At 42.5% G+C, this 18,665-nt stretch overlaps 1 protein-coding gene across 1 annotated transcript; it reads left to right on the top strand.

The window, feature by feature from the left end:
• LOC129045750 (rho GTPase-activating protein 20-like) lies at positions 1 to 17,759 on the top strand. Its single transcript, XM_064583934.1, has 7 exons — positions 1 to 195; positions 1,434 to 1,609; positions 4,874 to 4,983; positions 5,505 to 5,694; positions 7,311 to 7,401; positions 8,787 to 8,962; positions 17,471 to 17,759. Exons 1-7 carry the CDS (start codon positions 165 to 167, stop codon positions 17,666 to 17,668), a joined length of 972 nt encoding a protein of 323 aa, XP_064440004.1. The 5' UTR covers positions 1 to 164; the 3' UTR covers positions 17,669 to 17,759.
• Positions 17,760 to 18,665: the final 906 nt, after the last annotated feature.

The raw sequence follows: 18,665 nt of genomic DNA, 5'->3' as shown, positions 1-18,665 counted from the left end.
GATCCAAGGTCTATATACATAATGTGATTTATAACTATGCCCTATGGAAAAGAGCACCCCATTCTTGTCTTTTTGTGTTACAGATTTCTCTTGTACAATTTCTCATTGAAAATTGCCTTAAAATATTTGGAGAAGACATCACTTCCCTCTTGGGAGAGAACTCAATGAGTCCTGGTAACAGCGAGCAGGCTGCAGGTACCGGGAATAATTTTATTGGCTTTAGTGAGAAGCAGACAGCAAGGCTGCCAGGGGTCATGGGAGATGCTTAGACAGAGCTGTTCTGGAGCCCAGAGCATCGCCAGGGCAAGGATTTCCATGGGCTCCTTCTTCCGAAGGCTGGCTCACAGGTCAAGGGAGGTTCCACACTGTTGTGAGACCAAAGAAAGGATAAGATGAGGTCTCTGACTTCAAGAAGTTTCTTGTGTAGATCATAACAGAATTAGGACTCATCATGGTATGCCACAGTGTTTGGGAACTTTTTCTCACAAAATTTAAATGGGTGCTATATATATATCTATGTAGTTATATATATTACATAATTATATACTGATACTATATAAATATATAAACATAATGTATATATTTATGTATATTACATGTGCGCTGGTTGAAGCCAGAGAAAGGGGCCTTTCTTCCCCTCCCTCCTCTTTTGGCTCAGGGGCTCTTGAGGCACCACAGGATTCCAGTGCCCTTTGAAATGGGTTGAAAAGAATTGGCATCTTTGAGAAAAAAGAACTTGACTTGATGTCAAACAACCTCTCCAGAGTGTAAATTCCTGTACCCCCATTTACCAGCTATATTATCTTTGGCCCGTTATAGCAGCTAAGCATCAGTTTATTCATCTCTAAAATGTGGATAAAAATAATGTCTAAATCTTAGAATTGTGGTGTAGAATAAATAAGATGATGGATGTAATCCAAAAAAAGCCATTAATAGCACTAGGAGAAGTGCCCCTGACACTAGAGGTAGTATGATTTGAGCCTAGCTAATCAGACCTAACTGGCAGCAGTCCACCTTAGAAGGTAGACTTTCGATTCAGAACCTGGAGACACGTATCATCAATCCCTCCATATTTTTGACATTTCTTGTTTTCATGACACGTACCACATACTTTGAGGAAAGTTTTAGGAAAATACAAGTCATCAGGAATTAAGATGAGTCTGAGGCACCTGGGTGGCTCAGTCGTTAAACATCTGCCTTCAGCTCAGGTCATGATCCTGGGGTCCTGGTACCGAGCCCCGAGTCGGGCTCCCTGCTCCGAGGGAAGCCTGCTTCTCCCTCTCCCCCACCCCCTACTTGTGTTCCCTCTCTTGCTGTCTCTCTCTCTCTGTCAAAAAATAAATAAAATCTGTAAAAAAAAAAAAAAAAGGAAAAAGAAGGTTCAACATATTAAACAACAACTACTACTACGAGTACTCTCACTTCTTCCTTAGACTCCAGCCTGAAGACTGTGAAAACCCGTTCTTTCAGAGATAGGGCGTTTTGTCGGGGTTCCAGCACTTCCCAGCACAACCAGTGCACAGCCCCACCTTCCGCAAAGCCAGGACAGCTCTTTGGAGTTCCCCTCATGGATGTGTGTGATAAAGACAACTTCTCCTTCCCAATTCTGGTAGGTCATCTCATTTTGGTCTTCAATAGCCCTCCTGAGAAGGGGAAACTCTGAGAGGCCAAGCGTCCTCATCCAAATCTATCCCCAAATGAAGATGTCATTAGACAGCCCCTGGCTTTGGTTGAGAAGCTCTGTTACTGTTATTTCAAAGAATAGAATCTGATTTCGGTCCTGCAGAGTCATGAGGCAAATACAAAAGGAAAAGTCATTCTTCTCCATTCCACTTGGGTCTTGTTTCCACAAAGACATGCGGAGGCTTGTTCAGATCAGTCAAAATGGACTCTGTGTATGTGAGTCTCTGAGAGTCCACCTCATCTTCACACTCTCCCTTCATTGCCTTCCTGATCTCACATGAGTCTCAAGTCTCCTTCAGCGGAGTCTACTCAGTCTAACAATTGTAAACATCTGACACAAGCATAGACTCATCCTCTGGCAAATAGGAATCTGTTAATCCTAACAGAATATGTCAAATGAAAGCCACAGAGTTTGGTCTGTGTTATCTCAAACTGCTGTAGTGAATTGTCAGTGTGGACATTCACTGAGTATTCGGTGTCTCTGCAAGCATTGTACGGGATGTAGGGAACGTTCCGCTAGCTATGAAGAAATGTATCATCTTAGCTAGCATGTTACCTGCTAGCTACTACCCCAGATCCTTGCTTCACAGCAAATTTAGGGGCTAGCTAGGATTATCATCCTCCGCACTGCCTAACCGAATCAGAAAAGCCTCAGTACAGGATGCGTGTGCCCCAGCTCACACAATAGATAAGTAGCATAATAGACTTCAGATCCGTTGGATTCCCTGAGTCCAGCCCTTATTAAATTTCTACACAGCAGGGAGAGGACAGGAAGATACAGCAAAAGACAATGAAGGACTCTTGAGAAGGGAGGGTAATCAGAGAAGGGGAAGAGAGTTTCTGAGCCTGACTTTAAAAGAGGGAAGGAAATAGAACAAGTAGGAATGGAGTATACAGTCACTTAAAGAGAAATAAACAAATTGGAAATGAGTATTTCCTAAATAGACTTCCATACTTGCGGAAAAGCATGTATGTAAGGGAAAAATGTGAAAAGAATGGGAAAGTAGGAAACAGACGGTGATTCCGCAAAGGCCTTGAGACAGAGAAGTTTGATTTAAAAGTGTAAACTTAGTGGAAAATCTGATTAAAAGAAGTGTTGAAAATGTTTCAGTGTATGACTGTAAAATGGATATATGGGTAGAAAGTATATAGAGAGACACTGAAAAAACAGCAATCTAAATTGACTTTAGTCCTTCCCGCTCTAAAACATTGTACCATTACATTCCCCTTTTCTTTCAAAACGGAGGCAGGCATGGTATATGAGATGCCATATACTTTTCTTTTCTTCCTACACGGTATGCTTTCCTTTATTAATCAAAAAGGGCCACTCGCAGAAGGCATCTTCAGAAACTCAGCCAATATAAAATCCCGCAGAGTCCTAACGGAGAAACTAAATTCTGGGATCAAAGTGAACCCGTACAGGGAATCTATTCATGTGTTCGCATCCGTCTTAAAGGTAGGGAAGGTTCTAGCATTATCCACATGTGAGTAACTGAAGCGATGATGGGTGTCCTTCATCATGACTGCTCAAGAACCATAACGGGCATAGTAGATTAAGAACCTGACAAGCTAAAAAACGCTTGACAAAATCAAAATTTAAGGAAGCTACTTTAGGAGTTAAAAGCCCCATGTGTTAGAAATACTTTCTGTTTTCACCACACACGGCCCTCCGCACCTTCACTCCTGAAGACTCCATGCAAAATACTAATACTGAAATGACTACAGTCATGATACTAAATTTCAAAATACGCACTGACACAAACACACTGTTTACCGAAGCAGACATCCTCACCACCCTCCTAATGAAGGCAAACTTTCCAAAAGAAATAGAACAGGGAGGGGCGCCTGGGTGGCTCAGATGGTTAAGCGTCTGCCTTTGGCTCAGGTCATGATCCCAGTGTCCTGGGATCGAGCCCCGCATCGGGCTTCCTGCTCAGCGGGGAGCCTTCTTCTCCCTCTCCCTCTGCCTCTCTCCCTCCTCATGCTCTCTCCCTCTCTATCTCTGTGTCTCAAATGAATAAGAAAAAAAAAAAAAAAAGAAGAAATAGAACAGGGAAAGAATTTAATCCATGCAGCTTGGCACATATGAACAGCTCTGAACAACCCTATGTTAATGTAGTACTGACTACAGTCTTAGAATCTCAGTCACATTTGGTCTTCCCTTGTCCCCCATTAATGTTCGAAGATGTGATCAATAGCAAAGTCCAGAAATGACTTAGGTAACCACTCCTACACTGGGGCCATAGTGATATCCAGTAGTAATATACATATAGGCATCAGGAGACAGGAGAAGAATGATGATACACTAGGTAGCAAGATGAGTGTTGCCCTCTGTAAGGTGCACACATGGAATCGATTTTCTAGCAAGAGTTGGTAGGTTCTTTTCTGATTCTGTGTTATAAGCACTGACTAGGAGGAGCATGAGCACTTGTGGGTATAGTGCTTAGACATTTCTAAAGTTTTCTCTTCCTGAAGTTGACGGATCTTGGTGGAGAATCAGACTCTGCAACCTTGGCCTTGATAATATCATGGCAAACTAACTGGACAATTGTCCTAAACTAGAAATGAATCTATCCTCAGGACCATAGTGAGTCTGCCATTAGACTCTCGACTTTTAGACAGTTAAGAAAAGGAAGAATGAAGCAATTGTGAGAGTAGCTTTCTTCCAGGGAGCACACATACCCCGAATGAGAAGACCTATTTCTTGCCTAATGTGTGTGCAAGAGCCCACCTGTTTGTGTTTTGATTGTTTCAGGCCTTTTCTTGCTAGAATTAAGAGCTGGCGCTGTGTCTAAAACAAGCAACATGAGTATGTGTATTTCTGTCCAGGAAGCTAATAGGATTTAGGATGGTCTATAGCCAGACCCTGTCAGTTTGTGGTACTTTGCAAAAAAAGCACACACACAAAATAAGTTCCAGATGATAGAAGGGAGCTTTATCTTCATTTCCACCACAGACTAAGCTCTGCTTTATGCCTCTAAGTTTTAGTGGGAGAAAATCCAAGCATCTGCTGCTGCGTGTGCAAGTCAATGGAGAGTCAGAGCCGAGCACCGTGTGGGTCACAGTTTGAGTATCTGTGAAGGAAGTGGGGGCTGAACTGAATTTTTTAACTACATATTTTCTCTGGAATATTTCCATTACATATTTTCTATAACATATATATATAGTTTTTTTTTTTTATCTCCCTAAGGATTTTCTTAGAAATATACACGGAAGTATATTTTTATCTGATCTCTATGACAAATGGCTCGGTGTTATTGATCAAGGCAACGAAGAGGAGAAGATAACTGCAGCCCAGAGGTAATGATGCAATAATTACTCTGGTCACATCTCCAAAATACAGCCCACATACTATTAGGAAAACATTGGCTTACGTTTTGCAGCTTTGCTCACTATAATCATGACCAATGCCAAAGAGTTTCAATTCTTCACACCCATGGGGGCCAGGTTCATAATGGAGACACACTTTAGGGCCATTATCGTTCTTCTCCTGATCTTATTAATGTGGAATCCTTGGCCGTTTTACATCTTTTGGATACATGAAACTGTTAGGGGAAATCCCCTGGTCCAAGACAGATGCAAGAACATCAATTGCCAGGGCTATGACCTTAAAGGTCTGTCAAACATTTAACTAACCAGAGAAGATTTTATCTGGCGCAGGAACTGAAGTCAGGGCAACAATTTTGTATACATTCATGCCTGGAACTCTGCTACAGCGGGTTGTGTGCTAGATATACAAGGATGTATCCTGTTCCCTGTCTTTTTTTTCAACCTCCTAAGTGGAATCACTTGCCTAATTTAGTGTATTTTTCTGACCTTAGGCTTTTACCCCAGCTGCCAAGAGCAAATGTCATTGTCTTGCGATACCTTTTTGGAGTGCTATACAACATTGAGCAACATTCCTCATCCAATCAGATGACAGCTTATAATTTATCCGTTTGTATAGCCCCAAGCGTTCTTTACCCACCTGATTCCGGCAGCTTGGAATTGGAAGACAACTTGATAAAAAAGGTAATGAGAGCTCTCATTTTTGCCCCCATGGGGTAGAATCCCTACTTTGAACCGGATATGTGCAGTTGTAACTCTGACGGATGGAACTATGTGAAGTGCACATTTTCATTAGGCCCCTGTGGAGTGGCAGAGTTCTTTATGCTACTCTGGCGGGGTCTGGGAAGGGGTGTCGTTAAACGGGAAACTCGGAGCAGTCGAGTCACTTCTTCCCCCTCCAGGAGACTAAACACTAGACTGACTAAACGAGAGGGAGAAGAGTCATGTGATACGATAGGAAAGAACCTGGGTTTTGGAGCTTCACCAGTCAAGGTTCAACTCTCAGCCTAATCCCTGAGGGACTCGTAACCTTGGGCAAAGCCATGGTTTCCTCACTACACAATGGCGACAACAGCCAGCTCCTCCGGTCATCACTGGCACATCCTGGGTGGCTTGGGCAATATGAGCCCCCATGGGTCCAACCACATTGGCCTTCCTCTGCCAATTGTGGCTCATCTAGAAAAGTACTCAACTACTATTTCACCCCTGCTACATCTTATGGAAACTAGCAAAAGATTCCAGACCATCCTAACAAGATGACAGGTCTTCCCCAAGCTCACACAGAGAGAGCCAGCATGAGGCAAACCAATGCGTGAGAAGGTACTGAATTTAGACAGACAGATACATTTTCTCTCCAGCTGTGTGGGTTTTCCCTCACAACCCCACCAAAATCTCTGCTTCTCAACTTTAAGATTCTTCTTCATTTAAGAAATGGTTTCTTAAGTTTTCGTTCATACTTTATAAAGTTTCATAAGATGTTATACATCAGTTACAGCTCAATAAAACTGGGAACAAAATTTAAAAACAAAAAACAGGTAAACTTTAATAAGGTAGGCTACTTTGAAAATTATCCTAGTTTTATTTATTTTTTGATATTTATTTTTTTGAGAGAGGGAAAGAGAGCGTGAGCGGGGCAGGGGCAGTAGAAGAGGGAGAGGGAGAAGACCAAGCCAATTCCCTGCTGAGCCCAGAGCTGAAAGTTGGCTCCATGTGGGGCTGGATCTCACCACTATGAGATTGTGATCTGAGCCGAAATCAAGAGTCAGACGCTCAACTGAGGGGCCCCGAAATTTATCCTAGGCTTAAAGATGTAACCACTGATCCCAAAATGTTAGCTATGAAACTAGGCCACACATTAAAACTTTAGCCCACTGATGAGCAGTATTTCAAAATGTGTACCCAAAGTACACGGGAAAGCATCAGTCATTCTAAGTTATTTCCTAGAGAACTCTGGTCTCTATTTTTTTTTTGGTTTTTTTTTTTAAGATTTTATTTATTTACTTGACAGAGAGGGAACTCAAGCAGGGAGAGTGGGAGAGGAAGAAGCAGGCTTCCCGCTGAGCAGGGAGCCAGATATAGGGCTGATCCCAGCACCCTGGGATCATAAGCTGAGCCGAAGGGAGACGCGTAACTGACTGAGCTACCCAGGTGCCCCTGGTTTCTACGTATTTTTATCAACTCTGAATTTTTCTGATAAGTCCTTCACGTTTTTTCTTAGATCCAAGGTCTATATACAAAATGTGTTTTCTAACTATGGCCTATGGAAAAGAACACCCCATTTTTGTCTTTTTGTGTTACAGATTGCTCTTGTACAATTTCTCCTTGAAAATTGCCTCAGGATATTTGGCGAAGACATCACTTCCTTCTTGGGAGAGAAGTCAATGAGTCGTGGTAAGAGCGAGAAGACTGCAGCTACCGGGAATAATTTAATTGGCTTTAGTGAGAAGCAGACAGCAAGGCTGCCAAGGGTCATGGGAGATGCATAGACAGTGCTGTTCTGGAGCCCAGAGCATCGCCAGGGCAATGATTTCCATGTGCTCCTTCTTCCAAAGGCTGGCTCACAGGTCAAGGGAGGTTCCACACTGTTGTGAGACCAAAGAAAGGATAAGATGAAGTCTCTGACTTCAAGAAGTTCCTAGGGTAGATCATAAAGGCATTAGGACTCATCATGGTATGCCATAGTGTTTGGGAATTTTTTCTAACAAAATTCTAATAGGGTGCTATACATATATATACATATATATTTGTATATATATGTATATATGTAATAACGAATCAGAAAAGCCTCAGTACAGGATGTATGTATATGTATGTATATATTTGTATATGCATATATATATGTAAAACACATCAAACATATGTATGTAGTTATATATAATATATAATTAGATACTTATACTATATAAATATATTATCATAATATATATATTTATGTATATTAGAAGTGCTCTGGTTGAAGCCAGAGAAGGGGCCTTTCTTCCCCTCCGTCCTCTTTTGGCTCAGGGGCTCTTGAGGCACCACAGGATTCCAGTGGCTTTAAAATGGGTTGAAAAGAACTGGCATCATTGAGAAAAAAGGACTTGACTTGATGTCAAACTACCTCTCCAGAGTGTAAATTCCTGTGCCCGCATTTACCAGCTATATTATCTTTGCCCAGTTATACCACCTCAGCATCAGTTAATTCATCTCTAAATATGGATAAAAATAATGTCTAAATCTTAGAATTGTTGTGTAGAATAAATAAGATGATGGATGTAATCCAAAAAAAGCCATTAATATGACTAGGAGAAGTGCCCCTGAGACTAAAGCTAGTATGTTTTGAGCCTAGCTAATAACAGCTGTCAGCAGTCCACCTTGGAAGGTAGACTTTCGATTCAGAACCTGTAGACACGTATCATCAATCCCTCCATATTTCTGACATTTCTTGGTTTTATGATGCTTACGACATTGATTTGAGGAAATCTTTAGGAAAATACAAGTCATCAGGAATTAAGATGAGTCTGGGGCACTTGGGTGGCTCAGTCGTTAAGTAACTGCCTTCAGCTCAGGTCATGATCTCGGGGTCCTGGGATCGAGCCCCGCATCGGGCTCCCTGCTCCGAGGGAAGCCTGCTTCTCCCTCTCCCCGTCCCCCTGCTTGTGTTCCCTCTCTCGCTGTCTCTCTCCCTCTATCAAAATATAAATAAAATCTGTAAAAAAAAAAAAAAAAAAAGGAAGAAGAAGTTTCAGCGGATTAAAGAACAACTACTACCACTAGTACTCTCTCTTCTTCCTTAGACTCCGGCCAGAAAACTGTGAAAAGCTGTTCCTTCAGAGACAGGGCCTTTTGGTGGGGCTCCAGCACTTGCCAGCAAAACCAGTGCACAGCCCCACATTCTGCAAAGCCAGGAGAGCTCTTTGGAGTTTGCCTCATGGTTGTGTGTTATAAAGACAACCTGGCCTTCCCAATTCTGGTAGGTCATCTCATTTTGGTCTTCTATAGCTCTTCTGAGGTGCGGAAACACTGAGAGGCCATGTGTCCTCATCCAAATCTATCCCGAAATAGAGAAGTCCTTAGACAGCCCTGGTTTTGGCTCAGAAGCTCTGTTACTGTTATTTCAAGGAACAGAATCTGACTAAGGTCCAGCAGAGTCATGAGGCAAATACAACAGGAAAAGACATTCTTGTCCATTCTACTTGGGTCTTCTTTCTGCAAAAACCCACCGAGGCCTGTTCAGATGAGTCAAAATGACTCTGTGTATGTGAGTCTCTGAGAGTCCACCTCATCTTCACACTCTCCCTTCACTGCCTTCCTGCACTCACATGAGTCTCAAGTCTCCTTCAACGGAGTCTACTCAGTCTAACAACTGCAAACATCTGACACGAGCATAGACTCATCCTCTGGCAAATAGGAATCTGTTAATCCTAACAGAATATGTCAAATGAAAGCCACAGAGTTTGGCCTGTGTTATCTCAAACTGCTCTAGTGAATTGTCAGTGTGGACATTCACTGAGTATTTGGTGTCTCTGCAAGCACTGTATGGGATGTAGGGAACGTTGTGCTAGCTATGAAGAAATGTATCGTATTAGCTAGCATGTTACCTGCTACCTACTACCCCAGGTCCTTGCATCACAGCAAATTTAGGGGCTAGCTAGGATTATCATCCTCCGCACTGCCTAAACGAATCAGAAAAGCCTCAGTACAGGATGTATGTGCCCCAGCTCACACAATAGATAAGTAGCATAATAGACTTCAGATCCGTTGGATTCCCTGAGTCCAGCCCTTATTAAGATTCTACACAGCAGAGAGAGGACATGAAGATAGAGCAAAAGACAATGAAAGACTCATGAGAAGGGAGGGTAATCAGAGAAGGGGAAGAGAGTTTCTGAGCCTGACTTTAAATGAAGGGAAGGAAATAGAACAAGTAGGAATGGAGTATACAGTCACTTAAAGAGAAATAAACAAATGGGAAATGAGTATTTCCTAAATAGACTTCCATACTTCGGGAAGAGCATCTACGTAAGGGAATAATGAGAAAAGAATGGTAAAGTAGGAAACACATGGTGATTGCACAAAGGCCTTGAAGCAGAGAAGTTTGATTTAAGAGTGGAAACTCAATGGAAAGGAAAATCTGATTAAAAGAAGTGTTTAAAATGTTTCAGTGTATGACTGTAAAATGGATATTTGGGTAGAAAGTATATAGAGAGACACTGAAAAAAAAAAACAAAAAACATTCTAAATTGACTTTGGTCCTTCCTGCTCTAAAACAGTGTACCATTACATTCCCCTCCTCTTTCAAAACGGAGGCAAGCTTGTGCTCTGCGTGTGTGGATATGAGATGCCATATACTTTTCTTTTCTTCCTACAGGCTATGCTTTCCTTTATTAATCAAAAAGGGCCCATCACAGAAGGCATATTCAGAAACTCAGCCAATATAAAATCCTGCCATGTCCTAAAGGAGAAACTAAATTCTGGGGTCAAAGTGAACCCGTACAGCGAATCTGTTCATGTGGTCGCATCCGTCTTAAAGGTAGGGAAGGTCCTAGCATTATCCACACACGAGTAACTGAAGCTATGATTGGTGTCCTTCATCATGACTGCTCAAGAACCATAACGGGCGTAATAGATTAAGAACCTGACAAGCTGAAAAACGCTTGACAAAATCAAAATTTAAGGAAGCTACTTTTGGAGTTAAAAGCCCCATGTGTTAGAAATACTTTCTGTTTTGACTACACACCGCCCTCCCCACCTTCACTCCTGAAGACTCCATGCAAAATACTAATACTGAAATGACTACTAGTCATGATAATAAATTTCAAAATACGCACCGATACATACACACAGTTTACCCATGAAAACATCCTCACCACCCTCCTAATGAAGGCAAACTTTCCAAAAGAAATAGAACAGGGAAAGAATTTAATCCATCCACCTTGGCACTTATGAACAGGTCTGAACAACCCTATGTTAACGTAGTAATGACTACGGTCGTAGAATCTCAGTCTCATTTGCTCTTCCCTTGTCCCCCGTTAATGTTTGAAGATGTGATCAATAGCAAGGTCCAGAAATGACTTAGGTAACCACTCCTACACTGGGGCCATAGTGATATCCAGTAGTAATATACATACAGGCATCAGGAGACAGGAGAAGAATGATGATACACTAGGTAGCGAGATGAGTGTTGCCCTCTGTAAGGTGCACACATGGAATCGATTTTCTAGCAAGAGTTAGGAGGTTCTTTCCTGATTCCGTGTTATAAGCACCGACTAGGAAGAGGGTGAGCACTTGTGGGGAGAGTGCTTAGACATTTCTAAAGTTTTCTCTTCCTGAAGTTGACGGAATTTGGTGGAGAATCAGACTCTGCAACCTTGGCCTTGATAATATCATGGCAAACTAACTGGACAATTGTCCTAAACTAGAAATGAATCTATCCTCAGGACCACAGTGAGTCTGCCATTAGACTCTCGACTTTTAGACAGTTAAGAAAAGGAAGAATGAAGCAATTGTGAGAGTAGCTTTCTTCCAGGGAGCACGCATACCCCGAGTGAGAAGACCTAGTTCTTTCCTAATATGTGTGCAAGAGCCCACCTGTTTGTGTTTTGATTGTTTCAGGCCTTTTCTTGCTAGAGTTAAGAGCTAGCACCTTGTGTAAAACAAGCAACATGGGTATGTGTATTTCTGTCCAGGAAGCTAATAGGATTTAGGATGGTCTATAGCCAGACCCTGTCAGTTTATGGTACTTTGCAAAAAAAAAGCACACACACAAAATAAGTTCCAGATGATAGAAAGGAGCTTTATCTTCATTTCCACCACAGGCTAAGCTCTGATTTTTGCCTCTAAGTTTTAGCGGGAGAAAATCCAAGCACCTGCTCCTGCGTGTGCAAGTCAATGGAGAGTCAGAGCTGAGCTCCGTGTGGGTCCCAGTTTGGGTATCTGTGAAGGAAGTGGGGGCTGAACTGAATTTTTTAACTATATATTTTCTCTGGAATATTTCCACTACATATTTTCTATAATATATACACATATTTTTTTATCTCCCTAAGGACTTTCTAAGAAACATCCCAGGAAGTGTATTTTTATCTGATCTCTATGACAAATGGCTCGGTGTTATTGATCAAGGCAACAAAGAGGAGATGATAACTGCAGCTCGGAGGTAACGATGCAATAATTACTCTACTCTGGTCACATCTCCAAAATACACCCAACATACTATCAGGAAAACATTGGCTTACGTTTTCCAGCTTTGCCCACTATAATCATGACCAACACCAAAGAATTTCGAGTCTTCACACCCATGGGGCCCAGCTTCAGAATAGAGGCACACTTTAGGGCTGTTATTGTTCTTCTCCTGATCTTATTAATGTGGACTCCTTGGCCGTTTTACACCTTCTGGATCCTTGAAACTGGTAGACAAAATTCCCTGGTCCGAGACAGATCAAGAGCAACAACTGCCAGGGCTATGACCTTAAAAGTCTGTCAGACATTTAACTAACCAGAGAAGTGTTTATCTGGCTCAGGAACTGAATTCAGTGCAACAATTTTGTCTACATTCATGCATGGAACTCTGCTACAGCGGGTGGTGTGCTAGATATACAAGGATGTATCCTGTTCCCTGTCTCTGTTTTTCCAACCTCCTAAGTGGAATCACTTGCCTAATTTAAAAGTGTGTTTTTTTGACTTTAGGCTTTTAGCCCAGCTGCCAAGAGCAAATGTTGTTCTCTTGCGATACCTTTTTGGAGTGCTATACAACATTGAGCAACATTCCTCATCCAATCAGATGAAACCTTATAATTTATCCGTTTGTATAGCCCCAAGCGTTCTTTACCCACCTGATTCCGGCAGCTTGGAATTGGAAGACAACTTGATAAGAAAGGTAATGAGAGCTCTCATTTTTGTCCCCCAGGGGGTAGAATCCCTACTTTGACCCGGACATGTGCAGTAGTAACTCTGACAGAAGGAACTTTGTGAAGTGCACATTTTCATTAGGCCCCTGTGGAGTGGCAGAGTTCTTTATGCTACTCTGGCGGGGTCTGGGAAGGGCTGTCGTTAAACGGGAAACTCGGAGCAGTCGAGTCACTTCTTCCCCCTCCAGGAGACTAAACACTAGACTGACTAAACGAGAGAGAGAAGAGTCGTGTGATACGATAGGAAAGAACCTGGGTTTTGGAGCTTCACCAGTCAAGGTTCAACTCTCAGCCTAATCCCTGAGGGACTCGTAACCTTGGGCAAAGCCATGGTTTCCTCACTACACAATGGCGACAACAGCCAGCTCCTCCGGTCATCACTGGCACATCCTGGGTGGCTTGGGCAATATGAGCCCCCATGCCTCCAAACACATTGGCCTTCCTCTGCCAATTGTGGCTCATCTAGAAAAGTACTCGGCTACTATTTCACCTCTGCTACATCATATGGAAACTAGCAAGAGATTCCAGAATATCCTAATAAGATGACAGGTCTTCCCCAAGCTCACCCAGAGAGAGCCAGCATGAGGCAAAGCAATGCGTGAGAAGGGACTGAAGTTAGACAGACAGATACGTTTTCTCTCCAGCTGTGTGGGTTTTCCCTCACAACCCCACCAAAATCCCTGCTTCCCAACTTTATGATACTTCTTCATTTAAGAAATGGTTTTCTTAAGTTGTCGTTCATACTTTATAAAGTTTCATAAGATGGTATACATCAGTTACAGCTCAGTAAAACTGGAAACAAAATTTAAAAGCAAAAAATAAGTAAACTTTAATAAGGTAGGCTACTTTGAAAATTATCCTTGTTTTATTTATATTTTGATATGTATTTATTTGAGAGAGGGAAAGAGAGAGCGTGAGCGGGGCAGGGGCAGAAGAAGAGGGAGAGGGAGAGGGAGAAGCCCAAGCCCATTCCCCGCTGAGCACGGAGCCCAAAGTTGGCTCCATGTGGGGCTGGATCTCACCACCATGAGATCGTGATCTGCGCCGAAATCAAGAGTCAGACGCCCAACAGAGGGGCCCCGAAATTTATCCTAGTCTTAAAGACGTAACCACTGATCCCAAAATGTTAGCTCTTAAAGTAGGCCACGCATTATAACTTTAGCCCACGGATGGGCAGTATTTTAAAATGTGTACCCAAAGTACACGGGAAAGTATCACTCTTTCTAAGGTATTACTGAGAGAACTCTGGTTTCTATGTGTTTCTGTTTTTTTGTGTTTTTTTTTTTAAACTTTTATTTATTTACTTGACTGAGAGAGTCACAGCGAGAGAGGGAACACAAGCAGGGGGAGTGGGAGAGGGAGAAGCAGGCTTCCCGCTGAGCAGGGAGCCCGATGTAGGGCTGATCCCAGCACCCTGGGATTATGACCTGAGCCGAACGCAGACGCTTAACCGACTGAGCCACCCAGGCGCCCCTGGTTTCTACGTATTTTTATCAAGTCTGAATTTTACTGGGAAGTCCTTCCCATTTTTTCTTAGATCCAAGGTCTGTATACAAAATGTGATTTATAACTATGCCCTATGGAAAACAGCACCCCATTCTCGTCTTTTTGTGTTACAGATTTGTCTTGTACAATTTCTCATTGAAAATTGCCTCAGGATATTTGGAGAAGACATCACTTCCCTCTTGGGCGAGAACTCAATGAGTCGTGGTAACAGCGAGAAGGCTGCAGGTACCGGGAGTAATTTAATTGGCTTTAGTGAGAAGCAGACAGCAAGGTTGCCAGGGGTCATGGGAGATGCTTAGACAGAGCTGTTCTGGAGCCCAGAGCATCGCCAGGGCAAGGATTTCCATGGGCTCCTTCTTCCGAAGGCTGGCTCACAGGTCAAGGGAGGTTCCACACTGTTGTGAGACCAAAGAAAGGATAAGATGAGGTGTCTGACTTCAAGAAGTTTCTAGTGTAGATCATAAGGGCATTAGGACTCATCATGGTATGCTACAGTGTTTGGGAATTTTTTCTAACAAAATTCTAAGTGGGTGCTATATATCTATATATATATACAACATCATACATATATATGTAGTTATATAGATATATAATATATAATTAGATACTTATACTATATAAATATAACCATAGTATATATATTTATGTATATTAGATGTGCTCTGGTTGAAGCCAGAGCAAGGGGCCTTTCTTCCCCTCCCTCCTCTTTTGGCTCAGGGGCTCTTGAGGCACCACAGGATTCCAGTGCCCTTTGAAACAGGTTGAAAAGAACTGGCATCATTGAGAAAAAAGGACTTGACTTGATGTCAAAAAACCTCTCCAGAGTGTAAAGTCCTGTGCCCCCATTTACCAGCTATATTACCTTTGATCAGTTTTTCTAGCTCAGCATCAGTTTATTCATCTATAAATGTGGATAAAAATAATGTCTAAATCTTAGAATTGTGGTAAACACTAAATAAGATGATGGATGGAATCCAAAAAAAGCCATTAATAGGACTAGGAGAAGTGCCCCTGAGACTAGAGCTAGTACGATTTGAGCCTAGCTAATCACAGCTACCTGGCAGCAGTCCACCTTAGAAGGTAGACTTTTGATTCAGAACCTGGAGACACGTATCATCAATCCCTCCATATTTCTGACATTTCTTGGTTTTATGATGCTTACCACATTGCTCTGAGGAAATCTTTAGGAAAATACAAGTCATCAGGAATTAAGATGTGTCTGGGACGCCTGGGTGGCTCAGTCATTAAGCGTCTGCCTTCAGCTCAGGTCATGATGCCGGGGTCCTGGGATCGAGCCCCGCATCGGGCTCCCTGCTCCGAGGGAAGCCTGCTTCTCCCTCTCCCCCTCCCCCTGCTTGTGTTCCCTCTCTCGCTGTCTCTCTCCCTCTTTCAAAATATAAATAAAATCTGTAAAAAAAAAAAAAAAAAAAAAAAAAGGAAAATGAAGGTTCCGCGTATTAAACAACAACTACTACTACTAGTACGCTCTCTTCTTCCTTAGACTCCGGCCGTAAGACTGTGACAAGCCGTTCTCTCAGTGACAGGGCCTTTTGTCAGGGTTCCAGCACTTGTCAGCACAACCAGTGCACAGCCCCACCTTCCGCAGAGCCAGGACAGCTCTTTGGAGTTCCCCTCATGGATGTGTGTGATAAAGACAACTTGCCCTTCCCAATTCTGGTAGGTCATCTCCTTTTGGTCTTCTACAGCCCTCCTGAGGAGGGGAAACTCTGAGAGGCCACGTGTCCTCATCCAAATGTATCCCCAAATGGAGAAGTCATTAGACGGCCCCTGGCTTTGGCTGAGAAGCTCTGTTACTGTTATTTCAAGGAACAGAATCTGACTTAGGTCCAGCAGAGTCATGAGGCAAATACAACAGGAAAAGACATTCTTGTCCATTCCACTTGGGTTTTGTTTCCGCAAAGACCCACCGAGGCCTGTTCAGATCAGTCAAAATGACTCTGTGTATGTGAGTCTCTGAGAGTCCACCTCATCTTCACACTCTCCCTTCATTGCCTTCCTGCACTCACATGAGTCTCAAGTCTCCTTCAACGGAGTCTACTCAGTCTAACAACTGCAAACATCTGACACGAGCATAGACTCATCCTCTGGCAAATAGGAATCTGTTAATCCTAACAGAATATGTCAAATGAAAGCCACAGAGTTTGGCCTGTGTTATCTCAAACTGCTGTAGTGAATTGTCAGTGTGGACCTTCACTGAGTATTCGGTGTCTCTGCAAGCACTGTACGGGATGTAGGGAACGTTCTCCTAGCTATGAAGAAATGTATCATATTAGCTACTTTGTTACCTGCTAGCTACTACCCCAGGTCCTTGCATCGCAGCAAATTTAGGGGCTAGCTAGGATTATCATCCTCCACACTTCCTAACCGAATCAGAGAAGCCTCAATACAGGATGTAAGTGACCCAGCTCACACAATAGATAAGTAGCATAATAGACTTCAGATCCGTTGGATTCCCTGAGTCCAGCCCTTATAAAGATTCTACACAGCAGAGAGAGGACATGAAGATAGAGCAAAAGACAATTTAAGACTCATGAGAAGGGAGGGTAATCAGAGAAGGAGAAGAGAGTTTCTGAGCCTGACTTTAAAAGAGGGAAGGAAATAGAACAAGTAGGAAAGGAGTATACAGTCACTTAAAGAGAAATAAACAAATGGGAAATGAGTATTCCCTAAATAGACTTCCATACTTGGGGAAGAGCATCTACGTAGGGGAATAATGAGAAAAGAATGGTAAAGTAGGAAACAGACGGTGATTCCGCAAAGGCCTTGAAGCAGAGAAGTTTGATTTAAGAGTGGAAACTCAATGGAAAGGAAAATCTGATTAAAAGAAGTGTTTAAAATGTTTCAGTGTATGACTGTAAAATGGATATTTCGGTAGAAAGTATATAGAGAGACACTGAAAAAAAAAACAAAAAACATTCTAAATTGACTTTGGTCCTTCCCGCTCTAAAACAGTGTACCATTACATTCCCCTCCTCTTTCAAAACGGAGGCAAGCTTATGCTCTGCGTGTGTGGATATGAGATGCCATATACTTTTCTTTTCTTCCTACAGGCTATGCTTTCCTTTATTAATCAAAAAGGGCCCCTCACAGAAGGCATATTCAGAAACTCAGCCAATATAAAATCCTGCCATGTCCTAAAGGAGAAACTAAATTCTGGGGTCAAAGTGAACCCGTACAGCGAATCTGTTCATGTGGTCGCATCCGTCTTAAAGGTAGGGAAGGTCCTAGCATTATCCACACACGAGTAACTGAAGCTATGATTGGTGTCCTTCATCATGACTGCTCAAGAACCATAACGGGCATAATAGATTAAGAACCTGACAAGCTGAAAAACGCTTGACAAAATCAAAATTTAAGGAAGCTACTTTTGGAGTTAAAAGCCCCATGTGTTAGAAATACTTTCTGTTTTGACTACACACCGCCCTCCCCACCTTCACTCCTGAAGACTCCATGCAAAATACTAATACTGAAATGACTACTAGTCATGATAATAAATTTCAAAATACGCACCGATACATACACACAGTTTACCCATGAAAACATCCTCACCACCCTCCTAATGAAGGCAAACTTTCCAAAAGAAATAGAACAGGGAAAGAATTTAATCCATCCACCTTGGCACTTATGAACAGGTCTGAACAACCCTATGTTAACGTAGTAATGACTACGGTCGTAGAATCTCAGTCTCATTTGCTCTTCCCTTGTCCCCCGTTAATGTTTGAAGATGTGATCAATAGCAAGGTCCAGAAATGACTTAGGTAACCACTCCTACACTGGGGCCATAGTGATATCCAGTAGTAATATACATACAGGCATCAGGAGACAGGAGAAGAATGATGATACACTAGGTAGCAAGATGAGTGTTGCCCTCTGTAAGGTGCACACATGGAATCGATTTTCTAGCAAGAGTTAGGAGGTTCTTTCCTGATTCCGTGTTATAAGCACCGACTAGGAAGAGGGTGAGCACTTGTGGGGAGAGTGCTTAGACATTTCTAAAGTTTTCTCTTCCTGAAGTTGACGGATCTTGGTGGAGAATCAGACTCTGCAACCTTGGCCTTGATAATATCATGGCAAACTAACTGGACAATTGTCCTAAACTAGAAATGAATCTATCCTCAGGACCACAGTGAGTCTGCCATTAGACTCTCGACTTTTAGACAGTTAAGAAAAGGAAGAATGAAGCAATTGTGAGAGTAGCTTTCTTCCAGGGAGCACGCATACCCCGAGTGAGAAGACCTAGTTCTT

This window comes from Mirounga angustirostris, unplaced genomic scaffold, assembly GCF_029215605.1.
Source record: "Mirounga angustirostris isolate CCGP_5_RB_7025 unplaced genomic scaffold, mMirAng1.0.hap1 SCAF_148, whole genome shotgun sequence".
In the NCBI taxonomy this organism is placed as follows: Eukaryota; Metazoa; Chordata; class Mammalia; order Carnivora; family Phocidae; genus Mirounga; species Mirounga angustirostris.
Note: the sequence above shows the minus strand (reverse complement) of the source record. Positions and strands in the feature narration are given on the sequence as shown.